The sequence below is a fragment of the Phyllopteryx taeniolatus genome, unplaced genomic scaffold, assembly GCF_024500385.1.
Source record: "Phyllopteryx taeniolatus isolate TA_2022b unplaced genomic scaffold, UOR_Ptae_1.2 contig_24, whole genome shotgun sequence".
Lineage (NCBI taxonomy): Eukaryota > Metazoa > Chordata > Actinopteri > Syngnathiformes > Syngnathidae > Phyllopteryx > Phyllopteryx taeniolatus.
Genome location: NW_026903162.1, coordinates 1921971 through 1945387, shown reverse-complemented (window position 1 = coordinate 1945387; position 23417 = coordinate 1921971). Strand labels below are relative to the sequence as shown.

General features: G+C 41.7%; 1 protein-coding gene across 4 annotated transcripts; it reads right to left on the bottom strand.

Annotated features, from left to right (window-relative positions):
* Positions 1–5565: 5565 nt before the first annotated feature.
* Positions 5566–20169, bottom strand: hddc3 (HD domain containing 3). Of its 4 annotated transcripts, none has more exons than XM_061764857.1 (5): positions 19942–20169; positions 19438–19493; positions 18729–18969; positions 14283–14420; positions 5566–8510 (listed from the first exon to the last, which is right to left on the bottom strand). In XM_061764857.1, exons 1-4 carry the CDS (start codon positions 20051–20053, stop codon positions 14290–14292), a joined length of 540 nt encoding a protein of 179 aa, XP_061620841.1. In that variant the 5' UTR covers positions 20054–20169; the 3' UTR covers positions 5566–8510; positions 14283–14289. The 4 variants fall into 4 exon arrangements, with proteins under 4 accessions (XP_061620841.1, XP_061620839.1, XP_061620842.1 ...); XM_061764858.1 differs by lacking the exon at positions 5566–8510 and adding an exon at positions 9338–9469; XM_061764856.1 differs by lacking the exon at positions 5566–8510 and adding an exon at positions 11187–14136.
* Positions 20170–23417: the final 3248 nt, after the last annotated feature.

Here is a 23417-nt window from a genome sequence, read left to right as displayed (position 1 = left end):
GAGAGTATGAATCTTTTGCTGTTCCGGAATGACGTCACCACATGGTTGATATGTATGTGTATCTCGCCCCCTTTTTTTATGTGCCAGTTAGGGCTTTTGCTCTTGCTGACACTTGTGCATATGTTGTGGCCAGCTGGCGCCACAAGATCCAGAGTTGTAACAAAGGATCTTCCTGCCTTGAGGACTGTGCTGGAACAGCACAGTACTCACCATACCTTTATTTTCAGACACATCAAGGTGAAAAGGACTCCTAAAGTCCTCCTCAGGTGTGTCCTGTAACGGCCCATTGCTCAGTTACAGCAGACCACCATTAATTTCCATATTCCTTGATTACATGTGATTGCATTAAGTAATTATTTGTGCAGTGCGCGGGGTTGTGTGGTGGCGCGTATGACCGGAGATTAAGAATCCATGGTACCTATTTGTCAGCCTGTGGTTTTAGTGAAAATTCATCAAAATTGGTTAACTCACCTCACCACATCACTGCACCAGTCTCAACCAAACCCTCCTCCGCGGCCACCTGCAGCATGCAACAGTGGACATTACCATTTGGGAAAATGACATCTGCTGAAGATTTTCTCCACAGCACTGCTGCCTGTAACTCACGAAGCAGATTCTCAGGCACAAAGATTAGTTGGACAGCACTTATTTGTGAGATATTGATGGGTGTATATCCTGTTATTAAAATGACACCTTCACCAGCATGCCCAAACAGTATTTTTCAGGTTTACTCGAAAATCTAACCGCACTGCATTTTAAATAATGGAAATATACTAATTTAATAACATGTTCCTACTCATATCCTCCAGTTGGGTCTATGTATTTTATATTTTCTTAAAATGTTTTGCCACAAACACAAACTATGTACAGACACAATATTATTATCAAATCTCTATATCCCAAAATTGCACGTAACAATGATTTGTCTTCATCCCAATGTAGTTGAGAATTTTCTCCCTCGCATGTGTGCATCTGAACCGTTGATCCTCAAGCGGGTCACGGGAGTGCTGGAGCCTATCCCAGCTAACTTCGGGCAGGAAGTGGGGTACACCCTGAACTGGTTGCCAGCCAATCGCAGGGCACATAGAAACAAACAACCATTCACACTCACAGTCACACCTACGGGCAATTTTAGAGTCTCCAATTAATGCATGTTTTTGGGATGTGGGAGGAAACCGGAGTGCCCGGAGAAAACTCACGCAGGCACAGGGAGAACATGCAAACTCCACACAGGCGAGGTCGGATTCGAACCTGGGTCCTCAGAAGTGTGAGGCAGATGTGCTAACCAGTCGATCACCGTTCCACCAAGTTAACATAAACTTACCTTAAAAAATTCTTTCAGCGCTCGCTCATGTGCAATTTCGTGAACACAAACAAAGCACCTATCTGACGTACAAATTAATCCCTATTCTACTATTTTGCAATCCATGTCACAGCCCTTCTCCTGGTAAGAAGCAGAAACAACAACACATTAATACATAATTCATTCATTACCATAATCTGACTCAACCATTCCAATATTGATATTCAACAACCAAACTAATTACCTAAAAAATACAATAAAATGCGCTCATGTGTTTCATTACCTCATAAACAATCTTTCCTTCATTCGTACTGTCTATCTTCATTCGTCCGCACGCAACTCAAACAACAGGCGCAACCAAACCTTCCAACTTGACATTCAAGCTATAAGGCACAGCAGTGCAGCGCTCCCGCATCAGCCTCTTATATATATATATATATATATATATATATATATATATATATAAAATTATAGTATATGACATTGTCATGAGTGTGTGTTCCGGTTGTTGTCTTCCCCCTGTCTCGTACACACCTGCTCCTGAGAGGATCTTCCCCACCTGTGCCTCGTTTACCCTAATTAACCCTTGCATTTAACCTCGTGTCTCATTCTTTCTCGTCGCCAGTTCGTTGTACCTCGTCGTCGCGTTCCAGCATTCCTTGTTTCCACGTCACAGACTCACAGTAAGACTAGACCCTGTTCCGATTATCGACCTCGCCTTTTTGCCTCATGTTTTTGGATACTGTTGCCTTTTTTGGATTGCCTGCCTGTGTACAGACCTCTGCCCGTATATTAAACCTCTCCTTTTTGATACTGTCCATTTGTTTTGGAGTCGTGCATTTTTGGGTCCTATCCTCTGTTCCGTTCATGACAGACATACTGTATATCTACATATGTGTTATATATTTATATGGTATATACATATATATATAGGTTTTCATTCTCATTCTGTTTACACAGTTATAGGTCACATAGTTGGATGTATAGTTGGATGTATCCTCCGAATCCAAACTTCCACCATGGCGGACAAATAAAACACATGATCAAAACCTCTTAGGAGCCACAATGCGGCCGCCATTGTGACCCCAAAGATTATTTACATATTTACAACCAAGGAACAACGCTGGCTTGCTGCCCCTCCCGTTTCAAGACAACAAGCATTCATTAATGCATGAAATTCTGCCGCTTTTGGTGGCACTTGGGAGTCGCTCAACGGTGGAGGACTTCTCACAACTCCTCTTTCTCTGAACATAGAAAATAATTAGTACAAAGTCCCATGCATCTCACAACAACTCCTGAATTTAAATGGTCTGCCAAATTTAAAAACTACAAAGACAATTTGGTCCTGGTTTTAATTTGCATTAAAATAACTAGTTCACACCTGGTGGTGGTTAGTCTGGACCAATTTCTTCTGTTCGGACGTCAGTGCTGTTGCATGTTTATAATAGCATTGAAGACAAAAAAATGTAAACTTACTGAAATTTTAAGTGTGCTGTAGAACAGCCAATGATTGAATTAATATCTACATTTGATTAATTTGATGAAACTTTTAACTTTGTCTTATTCACATTGACGTTTATTCATGCACACAAACACGGTTATCTGATTCAACTCATAATTATTGTTTTAGAAACCAAGCCGATTTACATGACAACCATTTAAATAGGAGGAAAAAATATTCCCATCTTTTCTTTATCCTCCAATTGCACATTCGTAATATTTCCCATCAGCTCAAAATTATTCCCCATTTACTATTCTTTTTTTATTTTTTATTTTTTTAAATATTTAACCTTTAATATCCCGACTTAGCGTAACCTTTTCTTTTCCTCTTTACGGTCTTTGCTGTCCTCCTCCTGCACTTGCCGTTTTCTTTTCTTAAATCCACTTGCTTCTCTACTTTTCTGTTCAATTTATCTGCTAATCTTACTTCCATTTCCTTAATTTCCTCTAATTTTCTTACTTTCTCTTCAATTCTTTATTTTTCTGTTTTGTTTCAATCCTCTAATTTACACACTAGAGCTGTTAAAAAGGGGCAGAGGAGGGCCCTCCCTCCGCCACTTGAAACTTCCCGAACAGGACATGTGGGGAACAAAAATGTTTCAACATCTCTCCAATTACTTTCTATGTAAATATTACCTCATCCTCCAAGTTTCTATTTTTTAATTTTTTTTTATTATTAAATGTTCCTGTTTTGCTTTGCAGACTAAAATAGTTAATTTTGTTGCTTCCAATTGCTTTTTTTGTCTTTCTAAAATGATTAAAAGTTTTTGTTTGGTGGGAGCTGGGCCCAAATCTGGACCAAGACCTCCATCAAACATGTTTGTATTTGCCCATTTGTTCAAATCTAATATTTGAGTTGCAACCTTGTTTGACGGGCACTCTTCGATACTTTTTGTAGCACGCTTGGATATAGATTCGCCCCAAGTCCCTTCTCCCTTATTCACGGTAGCAGCCAGATTGGTCCGCCCATGGAAAAGAGACCTAGAAGTTCTTGTCCGCTTGCTTTGTGGCCAAAACTGCTTCCCGTCGTGACGTCATGCAGTTGCGGACCAATCATAGCTTCACCCTAGTGTTTGGGGTCCGTTCGGAAATTCAGTCCAATGTTCCCATCGCGCCCTGAGACCGAGCCACCCAGAGACAGAATGTGCTCCACTTTACTACTGAACTTGTTGGCTATTGCTAGGGAAGCGTCAGTACAACCCCAATTCCAATGAAGTTGGGATGTTGTGTTAAACATAAATAAAAACAGACTACAATGATTTGCAAATCATGTTCAACCTACATTTAATTGAATACACTACAAAGATAAGGTATTTCATGTTAAAATTGATAAACTTTATTGTTTTTGGCAAATAATCATTAACTTAGAATTTTATGGCTGAAACACGTTCCAAAAAAGCTGGGACAGGTGGCAAAAAAGACTGAGAAAGTTGAGGAATGCCCATCAAATACCTGTTTGGAACATCCCACAGGTGAACAGGCCAATTGGGAACAGGTGGGTGCCATGATTGGGTATAAAAGGAGCTTCCCTGATTGCTCAGTCATTCACAAGCAAAGATGGGGCGAGGTTCACCTCTTTGTGAACAAGTGCGTGAGAAAATAGTCCAACAGTTTAAGGACAATGTTCCTCAATGTACAATTGCAAGGAATTTAGGGATTTCATCATCTACGGTCCATAATCATCAAAAGGTTCAGATAATTTGGAGAAATCACTGCATGTAAGCGGCAAGGCCGAAAACCAACATTGAATGCCCTCAGACGGTACTGCATCACAAACCGACATCAATGTGTAAAGGATATCACCACATGGGCTCAGGAACACTTCAGAAAACCAATGTCACTAAATACAGTTCGGCGCTACATCCGTAAGTGCAACTTGAAACTCTACTATGCAAAGCAAAAGCCATTTATCAACAACACCCAGAAACGCCGCCGGCTTCTGTGGGCCCGAGCTCATCTAAGATGGACTGATTCAAAGTGGAAAAGTGTTCTGTGGTCCGACGAGTCCACATTTCAAATTGTTTTTGGAAATTGTGGAAGTTGTGTCCTCCGGGCCAAAAAGGAAAAGAACCATCCGGACTCTTATGAACGAAAAGTTCAAAAGCCAGCATCTGGGATGGTTTGGGGCTGTGTTAGTGCCAATGGCATGGGTAACATACACATCTGTGAAGGCACCATTAATGCTGAAAGGTATATACAGGTTTTGGAGAAACATATGCTGCCATCCAAGCAACGTCTTTTTCATGGACGCCCCTGCTTATTTCAGCAAGACAATGCCAATCCACATTCTGCATTTGTTACAACAGCGTGGCTTCGTAGTAAAAGAGTGCGGGTACTAGACTGACCTGCCTGCAGTCCAGACCTGTCTCCCATTGAAAATGTGTGGCGTATTATGAAGCGTAAAATACGACAACGGAGAACCCGGACTGTTGAACAGCGGAAGCTTTACATCAAGCAGGAATGGGAAAGAATTCCACCTACAAAGCTTCAACAATTAGTTTACTCAGTTCCCAAACGTTTATTGAATGTTGTTAAAAGAAAAGGTCATGTAACACAGTGGTAAACATGACCCTGTCCCAGCTTTTTTGGAACGTGTTGCAGCCATAAAATTCTAAGTTCATGATTATTTGCTAAAAACAATAAAGTTTATCAGTTTGAACATTAGATATCTTGTCTTTGTAGTGTATTCAATTAAATATAGGTTGAACATGATTTGCAAATCATTGTATTCTGTTTTTATTTATGTTTAACACAACGTCCCAACTTCATTGGAATTGGGGTTGTACATTCGCCATATTGAATGTGTCAGTTTTTTATCGAGTGGCACACACACTACCAACGCTCTGAGTTACCGACGGTTCCGGTGTGCGGAGAGCGCGACCGGAGTGAATGTTGATATGTTCCGCGTTTGTTGTGTCGGTGCGACCAAGTGCAATGCAATTATATGTTTATAAGGATATCTGGATGTGTATCTGTAATGGGATTTATCAAACAAAAGTGTATGCAGTGTTGTGTAAGCGTGCAACCAGTAATTTCTAACAACACCCAGTAAGCAGGCATTTGATCTCCTATTAATACTACTCAAATGTCTATGCTTGCTGTACAAAGTTATTATCATTATTGTTGTTATTATTACAATTGTTTTTTTATATGACTGTTACTATTGTTGTGACATGCTGATCACTCATTTGAGTTCCATCCATCCATCCATTTTCTGAGCCGCTTCTCCTCACTAGGGTCGCGGGCGTGCTGGAGCCTATCCCAGCTGTCATCGGGCAGGAGGCGGGGTACACCCTGAACTGGTTGCCAGCCAATCGCAGTCATTTGAGTTCATATTTACAATTTGTTATCTTTCATTCTTATTAGCTAAATGCATTACAACGAATTGATGGTGGGTGCCGTACATGTGCTACATGCCCATCACGGCTTCTTGTTGACTCGCTCCTGTCATGGGTGTGTGTTCCGGTTTTTGTCTTCCCCCTGTTTCACACACACCTGCTCCTGAGAGCATCTTCACCACCTGTGCCTCGTTCACCCTAATTACCCTTTGCATTTAACCTCGTGTCTCATTCTTTCTCATCCCCAGTTCGTTGTACCTCGTCGTCGCGTTCCAGCATTCCTTGTTTCCACGTCACAGACTCACAGTAAGACTTGACCCTGTTCCGATTATCGACCTCGCCTTTTTGCCTCATGTTTTTGGATACTGTTGCCTTTTTTGGATTGCCTGCCTGTGTACTGACCTCTGCCCGTATATTAAACCTCTCTTTTTTTGAAACTGTCCATTTGTTTTGGAGTCGTGCATTTTTGGGTCCTATCCTCTGTTCCGTTCATGACAGCTCCGGTATTGGAGGTAAACAGTGTTACAGCTGTGGGAGTTGAAAAGGAATGTAGGAAGTAGTGAACATGTTGGAAGCATTACCAATGTCCCAGCTGTTTTGGTATCCTTTACTATCAGCTGGGCCATGGTTTAAGCTAGGGATAAGGGAGGTGTGGGGAAGAGGACTGTGTTTTCCGTTTTCTTAATTTTTATTTTACTTATTTTGATTTTTTTCCAAGGTTGTGGTTTTCATTGTATCTTTTGGTGCACTGCTACTGAACATCCATGTTAATCCAGTTAAGCTATATGGTATGCTTATATACTGTAGAGGGAGTTATATATCACCTCTTTTCTGAGTTCTGACAATCTAAAGCCAATGGGCAGTGCCCTAAGGTTTGTCAGTTGGAATGTTAGAGGGGTCAATTCCCCTGTTAAACTGAACAAAGTAATCATCTTACCGAACTGAATGCTAAAATGTATTTTCTTCAAGAAACTCCTCTTAAATCATCTGATCATGCAAGGCTTCAAAGGGGCCTTCTATCTATCTATCCATCCATCCATCCATGACAATATGTTGGTTCCTTTCAACTGGACACTGCCCCTGCTGTGTAGGCACTCATTGGCTAAACTAAATTCATGGTAGTAGTGCAGTCTTATCTGTGACCCAGTAATATACATTGGGTACGGAAAGCATTCAGGCCCCCTTAAAATTTTCACTCTTTGTTATATTGCAGCCATTTTCTAAAATCATTTGTACATTTTTTACTCATTAATGTACACACAGCACACCATATTGACAGAAAAAAAACAGAATTGTTGAAATTTTTGCAGATTTATTAAAAAAGAAACCCATTTGGTTCATATCTGAACATCCCAATAACACATTACTATCATTTAAAACTTTAGCAAATTTGATCTCATCACATTCTCTCTGACTCTTGAGTTCGTTTTAATGGATTAATTTTCACTACTTCACCCATACCAACAAACCAAATTACTAGATTCAACTTCTCAGGTATGTTTCCATCCATCCATCCATTTTCTGAGCCGCTTCTCCTCAGTAGGGTCGCGGGCGTGCTGGAGCCTATCCCAGCTGTCATCGGGCAGGAGGCGGGGTACACCCTGAACTGGTTGCCAGCCAATCGCAGGGCACATACAAACAAACAACCATGCAAACCCACGCAGGCACAGGGAGAACATGCAAACTCCACACAGGCGGGGTCAGGGATTGAACCCCAGTCCTCAGAACTGTGAGGCTGACTCTCTAACCAGTCGTCCACCGTGCCGCCAGGTATGTTACCTTACTTCCCTAATCCTCCTCACATATCATCATCATCTCACCTGATTCCACTTCCAACCAACCTGTTCTAGCTCATTTCCCTGTCTTTTCTGTGTTTCGTACTTTCCTCCATTGCCTTTCTTTTCTTCATCACCCCCTTTTCCCTCCTTCCTTATTCTGTCCCATTTCTCCTGATATACTGTACTATCCACCCCCAATTTACCTTTATTTTTACCTTCCTTGCTGGTCATTTTATTGCTTTTCACCTTCACTCCCCAATCTTTTAAGTGATCGCATCAATTTTATATATTTATTTCACTTTTATCCAGCCTAGGCAGCAAACAGTAAGGTGCCTCTGCAGCTACACCCCTGTAAAAAATGCCTACACAAACTCTGGCCCCCTTCAGATTCTCCAAGTCCCCTAACCTCCTACCAATTTTAACCTTTGTGGGAATAGGTCATTTGGTCAAGGAGACATGAAAAGGTGCCTCTTTTGGAACACAGGAAAGGACAGCACTGTTTCAAATGAATTCGACTCCACTTTTCCTAGTCGGCGTCATCGCGTGACGTCGAGTATTGCTGACGTTCGGTCTCGAGCTTGCGGACTTTCCCTGCAAAATATTTGATCAAGAATAAAATAAAATGTCTACAATGTATTTTACCACAAGATGTCAGCACAGAGCAACCAAAGATTACATCCATCCATCCATTTTCTGTACCGCTTTATCCTCACAAGGGTCGCGGGCATGCTGGAGCCAATTAACCTATTATTAATTTTTTTGGGATGTGGGAGGAAACCGGAGTGCCTGGAGAAAACCCACGCAGGCACGGGGAGAACATGCAAACTCCACACAGGCGGGGCCAGGATTTGAACCCTGGTCCTCAGAACTGCAAGGCAGATGTGGTAACCATCCACCAACGTGGCACCCCAAAGATTACAATATTTATTATTTAGTCTTCATTCATGTTTACATATTTCTACAAATGATATACTTTTATTTCACATTTTTTTGCAAAATGTTTACTGACTAATAAATTTTTTTAATAATTCACAAATTCTACCCATGTAAAGTGTTTCTACAATGATTATAATAAATATAGATACTAAAATGAAGTCAAACAATATATTAGGATCATACTGCCGAAGCCATCAAAACCCTGGATCTATAAACATAACATATTTTTGATAATCTGCCTTTTGCCACTGATTGTATATCATTCTTTTGACCACCCCACGCAAGAGGAGGATGGCAATGAACGGCAATAGTTCAGGAAGGGCCATGAACCAACTGTCATGCTGTGTCTGGTGTCCATGCTGAACAGTCCACTCCTGAATATTTCGAAGCATGCCAAGAGTGACGAAACAGAGGAAACTGTAAGCGACTCGACACTGTTCTTCTGACCTACGCAGTTGGCTCTCCATCTGCAGCGTAAGATTTCACTTGGCTGTGATAGAGATGCCTTCCGACCTGTTCTTCATGCCACACTGTGCCTTCTTTTGCCTTCTCTGTTGGCCCAGTGTGTGTCTCCAGTTGACCTCTCTTTTCTGGTGGCGGTGAAGTCTCCTCATCTGTAGGGTGATCATATTTTTTAGATGTGGGCAATGAAATATGATGTGAGCTATAAAAACCTCAATCAAGGTTAGAAATCCACGCAAAGATATTTGAATTATAATTCCAAAACATCAAGTATGCTTCCTTGGTTTTGATTTAGCATTCTTTTCGTCTTTTCCTAAAACACAACTGCCAGAATCAGCAAATGAAAATAGGATGTTTAGGAAATCTTAACAGAAAAAAATTCGGAGTCTGGACTCAGCTCAGGGGCAATGTCTTCTCCATCTGTCACAAAGGGTTGACTTGGTTCGGGATCAAATCCAAAGCCTGCTGAGTGCTGTAGACTTTCTGCATCTTCGTTTCCTAGTTGACTGAGTAAGTGAACTAGTATGTGCCACAAGCGAGCTATTTATCCATCTCGGGTCTATTGTTCAGTCATCGTTCACGCCGACACCGACCCTTCTTCCATACAACACTCAGTAGGCCTGCTTTTACATTTTCCATCAATGTTTATATCTATTATTTAATTTATTTTTTTTTACCAGGATTTTCTGTGTTTATTTATATAGCACATTTACAATGTCCACAAAGTGCTGCATGGTTACAAAAAAAAGTATGTATATATAACATACACATGAAAGTAGTGCTATCAAGAAAAATTTAAAAAGTGTACCAGGACACCGCAATAAAACACTTTAAAATAAATGAAATGAAACCATACTGAAAAGTCAAAATGTCAATGGCAGAAATAGTAGGGAGGCCTGTTGACTGTTTCGCCATTATTTTGTGAAAAATAATCATCAACTTTCCTATGCTATTTTCAACATCACACAAGGTGGTGTTGACCAAAACTTGTTTTTCAAGCTGAGCATTCTTGTGGTCGACCACATTCCGATGTCCCTGTTAGACAATCAGTCAAGCACTTAACGCGTGTCACGTCTGTGTACCGCTAGCTAATCTGGTAAAAATGGGTGCATTTCATTTACAAAAGAAAGGTGGCTAATTGTAGGCCGTTCAGTTGTTAATTTAAAACAAAGAGCCTTTGTGCTGTCCTCTAGGAATTGCAGCAGGAGTAAGAAACCCCTGGGTTTTCTAGTGTTAGGCAGCAGTACCTGGCAGGCCTGCCCCCCCCGCCTCACTGGCCGCTCCAGATTTTAATGCACCACACCACTCCACAATTACAGGACACTTCTGTCAGTCATTGTGCATGCGAAAAAGTGTCAATTCACTTGCATGTGTCCCCAGACACACACCCCTGGGACTTTTTCGCTGGGTGTGGGGCCACTCACTTATTGCAACAAATAACTCATGAATATGCGAATTGCTTGTGTATCCTCTCACTCATACTCTCGTCCTGTAGACTTTTATAATTTACATAGTCAATCCCACCCCACTTCAGTTGTGCAGCCGGTTTCACGACCCTTGTCCTGCGTGCTTCTTCTCCTTGTCGTTGTCCTGTTCTATCTTGTCCTGTCCTTCCCTCACAGGGTGTAGCACTAATGCCCCATACAACACTCATATCTAATGTGCCATTGTTCTAGATATATAAGGATTTACTTTTCTCATCTTGTTTACAGTTAGTACTTTGTCTTTTGTCTTTTTTTCTCACTCCCCTCTAGAAACTTTGTTCTGTTCGACTGATCGACTCTGATTCTCAATAAATATCCATTATAATACTAAGAAAGTGTAGTGTATTTTAATAGTAACACAATCAGAGTTCCTTTCCACAGGACAAATGGTTGTAGACCTGTATTCACACCAACTATCTTTTCTTTGTACTTCTACATCAAAAGACATCCTTTAACCAGTTATATGTATATTGGGGTTGTCCTGCTTCCCCCCCCCCCTGACAGAAACCTGTCTGGGGTTTACAATCGGGGCCAGATCTTCAAAGAGGACTGTTTTTCATTATCGCAGCAAAGGGCCCCAGGGAGGGGGGGAGATTGACGAGAGTAAAGAGACACCAGCAGGCGAGTGCGAGTCCAAATATGGTCATGAGGAACGGCCATCTCCCGGGTGCCCCCAAGGAGGGGCTAATTCCACGCCCAGAGAATTAAACCTTGATAAACTGAGATCCATGGGTTTTCGGGGTCTTTTTCGTCGTTCGGGCAATGTAAGCAGCTGTTATGACACTAAGGCTTGTTCAATAAATCGAATTAGCCCAAACGCCAAGTGTCTCGAAGTCTTCATTCATCCCATGCCCGACGGACGTCGGAGTTCTCCCGGGTGACCTCCGACTCGGAACCACAGGCGAAAAAATCCACCACAAAAGCACAGCAGCAGCTTAAAAACTCCACTGTGACACAGTAAAACTGTTCCAGAATTAGAAGGATACAGATCCTCCATTCTGCTTGACCTAACAGCCGAACAAGACAAAAAAATAAAAATAAAAAGAAGAAGGCTTGCTACATGGATGAAAATAACAGTTCTAGATTTCAGCGGTTTTACTGTTTCATTCAAACACACAAAGTGCACAAGAGGAAGTGGAATTTTAGAGAAAACAAATCTACAGGGGGAACAATGCAGAGGGTCTTTACGACAAAATGGTACAGACAAACATTCGTAAAGAAGGCTGCACTCTGGATGTATGTGTGGAATGAGGATGAGCGGTGAGAGATGCGACAGCTGGGCATTTCTGTGATCGTTAGTATAAGCCCAATTATGCACCAATTTGTACTTGGTAATCAGCAAGTTGCACTCACGTTGCATAGAACAAAATTTAGGCAGGCGGGTCAATCCTCTTGATGGATGGGCAAGGGTGCCGACAGGTTGGTTTGAAGAAAAAGGAGGAAAAGGAAAAAAAGTAAAAGCAAAAGAGCCAGTGGCCGAAGCGCTTGGGTGACGTTGTTCGTCACGTGCTCAGAGAAAACCTGCGCCCGTAAATCCTTCCTGCCGGACTCCACAAACGTGTAGTTTGGGGGGCTGGCAGAATAAATCTGCGGTCAGCGATCGTCGACGCGGCAAGGAGGGTTCGTTCGGGCCTAGCCCGTCTCGGCTCACCTCCCCCACCTAGTGGAGTGGGGCTTCTTGGCTGGGAGCCAGTGTCTTTGGCGGCGCAGGAGAACAAGAAGCAAGAGAGTAAAAGGCTCCGGTCTTTTATACCAAGAAAAATGGGGTTGCCCCAAAAGGCAAGAGCGGGAAGGACAGACCACGCCTCTGATATTGAATTTCACTTCTAGAAACATCTGTGGTCTAAAACCAGTGCAGCTAAAATAAAAAGTTAATTCCCAGCTTTTGCATTGTCTCACACACCATGGTTAATCTATGCAATGAGTGTTTTAACCTTATTTGGTGGCTTAGAACACTTGATGTCCATTATGTAACATTTCCGTGTTGTCTGAGGTAAACACAATCATATTTGGTTGACAACAGATTTAACCAGCTGACCTGCAAGAAACAGTCATTTGTGACATTGGTATGATATACACTGGGAGCATTAGTGCAAAGTTCGTAAAATATCAAACATTCATCACTGTAAAACTGTGGGTGCTGATAATGAGTTTGCAATTACTCTTAAACACCAGTGGGTGTCGCCCGTGCTCCACCAATGATCCCGGATGGTCCATTGTACTTCATTCGAGTCCCTGCGAAGGTCTGGGAGGTACCGACCGGTTCAACTTGTGGCCTGTCTGACTAATAAATCCATTGTTGTCTCAAACTGTCACCTTTGAAAAGAGGGTTTCCCAAATTCTTGGTCATTAAATCAGTCCGCAAAAAAAGGGTAATTGTTCGAGAAACCAGTAGGAATGGCTGGAGGAGGACTGATGATCAGTTTATGGCCCAGGTGACATAAACCAGATTTCCTGTGTCTCGTGGGGGTTGCCGTTGACATGTTCCATAAGGTGTATTCGCAACACGACTCTACCTCTTTTGCTTTTGTGGACTTTTTCCTACCAGTGTCTGTGTGGTTGTTACCCATTTTATATATGGACATCACTATTTTCAGTTAGTCCATTTTGGCCAGGCAAAGATAGCGCAAATTTTTTGGTTTCTGGCTGTAATGTCAAATAAAACTCAACCCTGAAATGTGTCCCTCCTAGTAGGTAAAGCTGAGCAAAATATTACAAACACACCTTGTCAAAATGCAGTGTCGTTGTCAATGTCTCTGACTATGTCAATCATATCAGAAAAGTATTGTATAAAGGAGCTATATCATCATCAAAATGTACATTTTCACCAATTTAAAGGCTTGTCAGCAGTACATAAACTATGCTTTTTTTTTACATCCACAATATTAATTACAATCCATTATTGATGTCCAAGGTAATGTTCCATTCTATTCGAGCTAGCTATATCAGTAAGGGGGCTGTGAAGTGTCCTTGATCAATGGTACTTCAGCAGTGCTTCAGAAGCATACTGGCCCGTCCTTCAACCTCTCCTTACAGATTGTCTTAGATATTTGTTCATTATGAAATGTCTCTTTCCACCTCTTCCCTCTTTATTTAGTATCATTTATTTGAGTTGATAATACAATTGGTGGCACGGCGCCTGAGTGGTTAACACATCCACCTTCCTGTGTGTTTTCCGTTTGCATGTTCTCCCCGTGCTTGCGTGGGTTTTCTTTGGGTACTTGTTTCCTCCCACATTCCAAAAACATGCTTCTTAGGTTAATTGAAGACTCTTAAATTGTCCATAGGTGTGAATGTGACCTTGCGAGTTGAATGGTTGTTTGTCTTTATGTGCCCTGCGACAGAAAATGGATAGATAATACAGTTTTTGGTGAGTTGTGCAAATAAGGAAAATAACTTTTGAAACACATTTATGTAAAAAAATGTATTTCAAAATTTACGAATCGAAACTATGATTCACACTGGATCTCTTTCATCTCACCGCCATGTTAGAGCAGTATTCCTCTCTGTCTGAACAACTCCTCCAACTTCTCCTCCAGAGCTGAGTTAGTACCTTTTAGGCCTTTTACCACATCAGAGGCCCACACAAAATACTGCTGGACCCGCTCTGCCGTCCAACCTAAAAAACACACGAGAGATGGTCAAGTTTGATCTAATGCTACTTCAATCTTTGTTTTTGTGGAAATGCCTTTTATTACATGTGAAATCAACAGTGTCTCTCAAGTATACAGTGCCGCGAAAAAGTATTGGCCCCCTTCTCAAATTCTTATCCATCCATCCATTTTCTGAGCCGCTTCTCCTCACTAGGGTCGCGGGCGTGCTGGAGCCTATCCCAGCTGTCATCGGACAGGAGGCGGGGTACACCCTGAACTGGTTGCCAGCCAATTGCAGGGCACATACAAACGAACAACCATCCGCACTCACATTCACACCGACGGGCAATTTAGAGTCTCCAATTAATGCATGTTTTTGGGATGTGGGAGGAAACCGGAGTGCCCGGAGAAAACTCAAATTCTTATATTTTTGCATATTTTCCCCATGTAAATAGCCAAATATGATGGGATGACGTCGCGTGACCCTTGCCTTAATTAGACCACGTGACCTTGTGTAAACCTGTCTGTCTTTATACCATTTTTCTAACCCTTTGAAGAGCCAGTGACAGCGCATGACCCTTTGAAGTACCAGATATATTGTTTTATGACTGCTAGAGGAAGCCGTAATGACATCACGTGACCAATGTGTGACCCTGTCTGACTGCGCTTGACCCTGTATGACCTCAAGAGGTCTCGTCCCCAAGGCAGGACCGGTCAAAACAAGGTCATAAATCATATTATGTCACGTGATCAAAATAAACCCCCTAAAGGTCTGTCAAAACATGACCTGTCAAGAGTTTAATGAAAGCGGCATTCTCTCTCTCTCTTACTCCCTTCGTTAAATCATTAATTAATTGTAGCTAATCACAATTTTTGGTTAAGTTTCACTAATCACACACGCCTGATTACCTCTAGAACTGTTCAATCAAGAAATCCCTTAAATAGAATCTGTCCTGACAAAATCAAGTCAGACAAAAGATCTAAAAAAGCTGCAACAAAATGCCACAATCCAAAGAAATTCCAGAACAGTCGAGAAATAAAGTAATTAACATCTATCAGTCTGGAAAGGGTTACGAAAGCCATTGCTGAAGCTTCAGGATTCCAGCTAACCATAGGGAGAGCCATTATCCTCACATAGAGAAAACATGGAACAGTGGTGAACCTTCCCAGGAGTGGCCGGCCTGCAAAGATTACCCCAAGAGAACAGCAATGACTCATCCAGAAGGCCACAAAGGAACTCAGGACAACTTCTAAAGAACTGCAGGCCTCCTTTGCCTCAATTAAGGTCAGTGTTCATGACACAACAACAAGGAAGAGACTGGGCAAAAATGGCATCCATGGCAGAGTTCCATGGCAAAAACTACTGCTGACTAAAAAGAACAAAGGCTCATATTCTGCAAAAAAAAATCGCAATGAGTCCCAAGATTTTTGGGAGAATATTATCTGGACTGATGAGATGAAAAGTTGAGCTTATTGGAAGGTGTGTGTCTTGTTACATCTGGTGTAAATGTAGCAGAGCATTTCAGAAAAAGACATCATACTAACAGTCAAACATGATGGTGGTAGTGTGATGATGGTCTTGGGCTGTATAGCTCCTTCGGGACCTGGACAACTTGCTGTGATTGCTGGAACCATGAAATCTGATCTTTAACAGAAAATCCAAGCTGAAGCAGACTTGGGTTCTGCAGCAGGATAACGATCCAAAACACACCACCCAGTCAACTTCTGAATGGCTTAAAAAAACAAAAATGAAGGTTTTGGAGTAGTCTAGTCAAAGTCTCGACTTGAAACCGACTGAAATGCAGTGACATGACCTTAAAAAGGCAGTTCATTCTTGAAAACCCAAAATTTGTGGAATTCAAAGAATTCTGGAGGGAAGAGTGGGCCAAAATATCTCCACAGAGATGTGAAAAATTGCCAGTAATAGAAAACGCTTGATTTCAGTTGTTCCTAGTGAGGATGGCCCAACCAGTTATTAGGTTTAGGGGGCCATTACTTTTTCCCACAGGGCCAGGTAACTTTGAATAGTTTTTGTTTCCGTAATAAATGAACTCACCATTTAAAAACATCCGTCCATCCATTTTGTGAGCCGCTTCTCCTCAGTAGGGTTGCGGGCGTGCTGGAGCCTATCCCAGCTGTCATCGGGCAGGAGACGGGGTACACCCTGAACTGGTTGCCAGCCAATCACAGCCATTTAAAAACATCCATCCATCCATTTTCAACACCGCTTATCCTGGTTAGGGTCGCAGGACGCTGGAGCCTATCCCAGCTGACTTCGGGCGAAAGGCGGACTACACCCTGAACTGGTCGCCAGTCAGTCACAGGGCACATATAGACACGGACAACCATTCGCACTCACATTCAGACCGTCACTGAATGGGAACTGAACCCACGCTGCCTGCACCAAAGTCAGGCGAGTGTACCACTACACCATCAGTGACTCCATTTAAAAACAGCATTTTAAATTCACTTGGGTTATATTTGTCTGATATATACATTTGATTGATGATCTAAAACATTAAACTGGGGAAACTGCAAAAATATAAGAATTTCAGAAGGGGGCCAATATTTTTTCACGCACTGTACTTTCATACATAAAATCTCTTATTTGACTGTAAGTGCTCAAGTAGGAAATTACAGTGATTACTAAGCATAACTAATAGATTTTTTTCTGCATAAACAAATTTCAAAAGTGGGAAAACAAAAATGTTAGTACTTTAATTTTTTGTTGTTGTCCTGCTACCAATATACAGCAAAACAACGTGCCAAAGAAAGGCAAAATGCTCGCGAGAGGAAACCACTTAAAGGTCAGATGACAAAGATGTTATGGGGTCAGTTGAAATTCATATTTGCATTGTTTATATGTTATGTAATACATGCACATAACTTCCAGCAAGTTTTCAACCATAGTTTAGCTAAAAATGTTGTTTTTATGACGCATATTGAGCCCTCCCCGAACATACCCGAAGCTCAAGACACCGGGGTGTGGTTACTCTATCCACCACAAGGGCTACCAGAAGTGACGTTGCAATTGCTAAACAGAAGTGCGCTACACTCTATACGCAATGGCGAACAACGTGTTGGAATATGCGGAGGAGGAGGATTTCGACAAACAGGAGCACCCAACTGAACTGGGCATCGTCCAACCGCACGTTTGAGCCGATCAGGAGGTCGGAACCTGACAGTGACAACGACGGGCAGCCAAGTAGCAGCTGTACAACAGAAAAAGAGAGTGGCCACTGGCTCAATGTGACAGTATGTCAAAAGCATGTCTTTTTATACAGCCATGAGTGCCAATATTTTTTAGCACGACTATACGTATTATATATTCATTTCAGTGACACGGCACAAGCGTTTACATCGTATGCAGTATTCCTATATATTGTGTGCCCCACGCTCGAGTAGCGTTATAACACACCACACAGAAAGTCTTTGCCGTGTCTGTTGGCTTGTCATATAGGCAAGTGTACAGATGACAGTACTGAAAAGTACTGCGTGGGTCTTTTTTTCCTATTCCCAAGTGCATCGTAACCATAATAGAGTCGTACGTATATACAAGGAAATCCTCACCTCTTGTATGCGCCGCTTCGCTGCTGCACCGTGGCGGCTGCGAGAATTTGTTCTTTTGCTGGCGGTTGATGTCTCGATGGCCATAGGAAAAATAGTTGGCACCGCAGCTGATTTCAGGCTCTCCCTCTGTATCTAATGCTTTCTGCTAAGCTTTTCTCAGAACACGGCAGTTCGAAGTGATCAGCACAGTTTGGAATGCTTGCTAGGCATCCATAGCTGACCACGTTTCTTCCCCTGTCGATTGACTTTCCCTATCCAATGGTCACGTATTCCTTTTTCACTTGGAAAGCCAAAAAAAACACTTTCCGCTGCCTGAACCATTTGTACAACCAAATGCCACACAATAAACCATCGTGACATTGCTAAAACATACGACAACAAATATACAAGGACGGGAACAACAGCATGGAACAATAGCACACAACGGCGAATGAAAAGGATGTTTGGCTAGTGTGACGTCACAGCGCCGGAAAGAGATGAAGACCGGAAGGCATTGGATGCAACAAACAGACGCCGCATTCTGAATCATATCGATTTAACTGCTGTATATCTGCTATATAATCACTTCGAAATGGCAGATGTGGTTTGTAAAGGGGTTCTAGAGTTATCAAGATTTTTTTTTAAATCTTTGTCCTCTGACCTTTAAAGGAATAATTACCTCAGCTAGTATTAAAATGACCTTAAATCCATCTTAGTCCTAAATTAGTACTAGAAATTCCTGTATTATTTTGTGTTTAAAAACAGACAGACAAGGAGGTGCCTACCAACAGGTGTGCAGCGGTTCAAATCCCTGAGGTTGTACAGTTTGTCTGCCAGTTTGACCAGTTTGGCCTGGTGGCTACAATGAGGCGCATGTTCCACCTGTAGACGCTTTCTCTCCGCTTTGGGGAGACTCTTAATGTCGGTCACCTCCTGAACAATACCAGCAACAATCTGTCCAAACTTTGTTTCCAGTTCGTCGGGCTTCGTGTCAGTGTCCTCTAAAGTGTCATGAAGCAGAGCAGCCTGGCAGGAAAGGAAGGTACAAACACATGCACAAAATAAACTGGATAGTGCTTGCAATGGAATACATTCATTCATTCATTTTCCGTACCGCTTATCCTCAGTAGGGTCGCGGGTATGCTGGAGCCTATCCCAGCTATCTTCGGGCGAGAGGCGGGGTACACCCTGAACTGGTCACCAGCTAATCGCAGGGCACAGATAAACAAACAACCATTCGCACCCACATTCACACCTACGGGCAATGTAGAGTCATCAATTAACCTACCATGCATGTTTTGGGGATGTGGGAGGAAACCGGAGTACCTGGTGAAAACCTACGCAGGCACGGGGAGAACATGCAAACTCTACACAGGCAAGGCCGGATTTGAACCCAGGTCCTCAGAATTGTGAGCCAGAGGTGCTTATCAGTTGTTCACCATGTCGCTACCAGTGGAAGATATATTACATGAATACAACTTAAAGTATACATACTTGTAATACTACGATGTCAGTGATGCCAGCTTCATGGCTGAGAATCCTTGCAACTCCTAACAATAAAAACAGCGCAGAGTATTAGACAGAGCAATGTTACAAAGATTTTTATCTATCGATACAATTTCTTCACTGAAATTATTTATTAACAATGTATGAAGGTATGGCCTGGACTTGTTCTTAAGTCATTGCATTATTAAAGTAATACATTTTATACGTAATGCACTTTTAATTTGATATCTCAAAGTGCTATAGAGGATAACATAACGGATAAGTCAGAAGATACAAACAGTTGAATGAACCGGTAAAAACAAATCAAATCAAATAAAAACGCTTTTCCTTGGTTCTACAGCTGGCCTTTCATATTTTCCTTTAGCATTCACTGTTCACCAGATCAGTTTTTTTTTCAAGCTACAACATGCAGATTATAAATGAATATTTTGAATATTTTTTTAATACAGGTATACATTCCGTCTTCTGAATGCGTAGCAAAGTGCTACTTACCGATCGGGTGGTTAATATAGGGCGTTTTTTCTGCGTCTTTACGACGCTGGTTTCGATGCTTTTCAGCGGCGAAATTAACTGTCTCTACCAGAAACACTGCGTCTGAATCCATGGCGTACACTTTACGCAAAGAGAATTAAATAACTCCTCAATGGAAGGTCGTTCAAGATACCGCGGTCAAGCCAGCCTCCACTCGTAAAGTAGCAGCCAAGCCAGCCGCCCCTAATTTTGTTCATACGAGGTATTACGGTAATAGGTCGTCAACTCGCGGCGAAAGCCACCTTCAAAATAAAAGCTTCCCAATAATACGGACGTCAGTGCTCTTCGGTTAAGGAATGCAACCACCAAGGTTAATTTGAATCTTGAGCTGCATTAAAAAAAAATTTGTTTATTTGATATTTTATGAAAAATAAATGGTAAATGGACTGCACTTATATAGCGCTTTATCTAGACCATCACAGTGCCCAAAGCGCTTTACAAAGCCTTACGTTCACACACACATTCATAAACCAATGGGCGACTGCTGCCATGCAAGGCGCTGCCAGGCCCACTGGGAACAAATTAGGGTTCAGTGTCTTGCCCAAGGACACTTCGACATGCGGACAGTCGTAGCAGGGATTTGAACCTGTTCTACCTAATGATCCAAAGCCACCCCAACATAATCCCATTGGTATCGTAAGACAAGTCCAGATCTGTGTGACAGACCACCAAGGACTCCACGAAAAGAGGTTTGATGAAGATCTGATAGTGTATTTCAAACTAAAAGTCTGAAAACTGCATATTTTGCTGTCATTACCTCTGACTGAAAAAATCTGTGAAAAAATATCTATGAGATATCGCAACACCGGTCCAGTTCTGGGGCACACTGCACAAGTCCAGGTCTCCAACAAAAGAGGTTCCACCCAAATCTGATGTGGCATTTCAAAATATTGGTTTATGAATGTGTGTGTGAACGTGAGGCTTTGTAAAGCGCTTTGGGCACTGTGATGGTCTAGATAAAGCGCTATATAAGTGAAGTCCATTTACCATTTATTTTTCATAAGATATCAAGTAAACTACATTTGTTTTAATGTATCTTAAGATTCAAATTAACCTTGCTGGTTGTACGTATTTTTTAACCGAAGAGCATTGACGTCCGTATTATTGGTAGGCTTTTATTTTGAAGGTAGCTTTCGCCGCGACTTGGGCGACTTATTACCGTAATGCCTAGTATGAACAAAATTAGGGGCGGGTTGGCTTGACTGCTACTTTACGAGTGGAGGCTGTCTTGACCGTAGTTTCAAGATGGCGGCGTGAATGTTTTGAAGTTATCGAGCTCTCAGCACCAAAGTTTTTTAAGTTCTTTTTATGACCATACTGTTTTGTTACAACGCCTTATATAATTCATCTGTGACCAGTTATAGCTACCTTAGTGCAATACATCTTATAATTCATTTAGAATGTCGAAGAAATCGGGACAAAAGCGTCACAGCATGTCCAATATGGTTGCTAGCACTAGCATGCATTTTGATCAAGACTACGAAGATGGCATGGACAGTGACTTGCAGAGATATGGTGAGGATGATTCCCAACCCTTACCGGTAACTCCAAGCAAGCCCCCACTCTCGAAGAAACCAACACTGTCCAAAATTGATAAAGAATGCGTTCTCGGCGTTCGATCCTTGGCTAATCTCATCAACAGTAGAAACGACACCTTCAAGATATTATTGGAAGAGGTACGAAGTGAGATCAAAGCATTGAATGAAAAGGTCAATCATGTGGAAATTGAAATTGGAGCGCAATAGACGGAAATGGAATTTGAGGCTCCTCGGCGTACCAGAATGCCGGGCGCGAGCGATCAACGTATGTCAAGAGGTCCTTGCCAGAAGAAAAGGAGAAGCTTGCCGATGCCATAGACGTCGCACACCGAATGGGAAAGCCAAGACAGGATAAAACGAAACCCCGAGGAGTTATGATTGGATTAATTTCCCGGAGATTCAGGGATACGGTCTGGAAATCAGCAAAAAGGAGCCCATATATGCAGAAAATGGGCTTTCGCTTTGCAGAGGATTTAACTCAGGAGGACAGACAGAATAGACAGAAACTGTGGCCCCTCATAAAGAAGGCTCGAGATGAAGGGAAAACAGCCTACAAAATACTATGTCGTTAATATGGTGCTGATCTCGGCAGCTTTTGTGTTACTTATTTACACTATTCTCTGACCCTTACTGAAAAGGTCTTTTCATATTACAAATACTTCTTTTGTTCATTGATGTTGTCACTTGTGTCACTCAACACCAAGGGGTTGCGTAATAACGTTAAGAGGAATGCATTATTTCTTATAAAGCAGACTTGTTTTTTAAAGCAGACTTGTTTTTCTTTCAAGAATCCCACTTTACAGTGGATAATGACAACTTCTGGAGAGTACAATGGGGTAATAGCATATGGCTCTCTCATGGAACAGAACCTTCACCAGGGGTAGCAACGTTAAATGATACTTTTAAAGGAAATGTTGTGATCACAGAATGTGATCCAAATGGCCACTTTACATGTCAAGTTATCGAATATAATGATTCAATATTATTTCAAATGTATATGGTTACAATACAAGAAAGGAAACTGAAACTGACCGTTAATCGTTGATCGCATTCTGTCAGAATGGCTGATTCAATTCACAAATGCATATTTGATTCTCGGTGGAGATTTCAACACTATTTTGGATGGCTCTTTAGACAGATTTCCACCCTTTCAGTTAAATAGAGCTGACTCATTTTTAATTGACTTCGTGGAAAAGTTGAATTTGATTGATGTATGGAGAGTGAAGAACCAAATAGGAGACTATTCACTTGGAGTAATAAATCAGGATCTCTGCAGTCTGCAGATTTGGCTAATTTCGGCATAAATAGTATTGCTGTTAGCATATGCACTGCTCTACGTTACATAATAAGGAAAATCCAGTAAAAATGTAAGATTTGATCGCATTTTACTGGTTAGAAGCATTAAAAGAAAACACCTTTGGATTGTATTGGGAACTCCTTAAATATGACTTAGGACAATTTTTAAGAAAGAGTGGAGCTGAAGATGTCAAAGCGAAAAAAGCAGAAGAATTGAAGATTATCTCAATCTTGAGAGATTTATCCGGCAAACACCCCGACACCTTAACGGAGGAAGAAAATGAAAAACTAGCTAATTTCCAAGTAAAACTTGAACTATACTGCCAAAAGGCAAAGGGCGCCTTTGTCAGATCTCGGGCTAAATGGTTGGAAGAAGGGGAACAAAATTCTCATGACTTCTTTAACTCTGAAAAACATCACTTCACCAACAACATTTGTAAGTTAAATATCAAGGAGTTGTAACTGACAACCAGCGTAAAATAGCAGACTTTGTTCCAAATTTTGTAAAGACCTATGTAGTTCTAAATTTAACCAATCTGCAGCTGACAATTTTTTACATTCCCTTTTTGTTAAAACAATGACTGACACAGATAGGGATTAGTG

What these genes read in the sequence shown, in the direction of transcription:
- hddc3 (XM_061764855.1), bottom strand. Translation starts at nt 20,053, where the DNA reads ATGGATTCAGACGCAGTGTTTCTGGTAGAGACAGTTAATTTCGCCGCT. An exon ending in CTGACATCGTAGTATTACAA is followed by an intron (nt 18,970 to 19,437) that starts GTATGTATACTT and finishes CTTTCCTGCCAG; the next exon opens with GCTGCTCTGCTTCATGACAC. An exon ending in GAACCGCTGCACACCTGTTG is followed by an intron (nt 9,470 to 18,728) that starts GTAGGCACCTCC and finishes ATCACCCTACAG; the next exon opens with ATGAGGAGACTTCACCGCCA.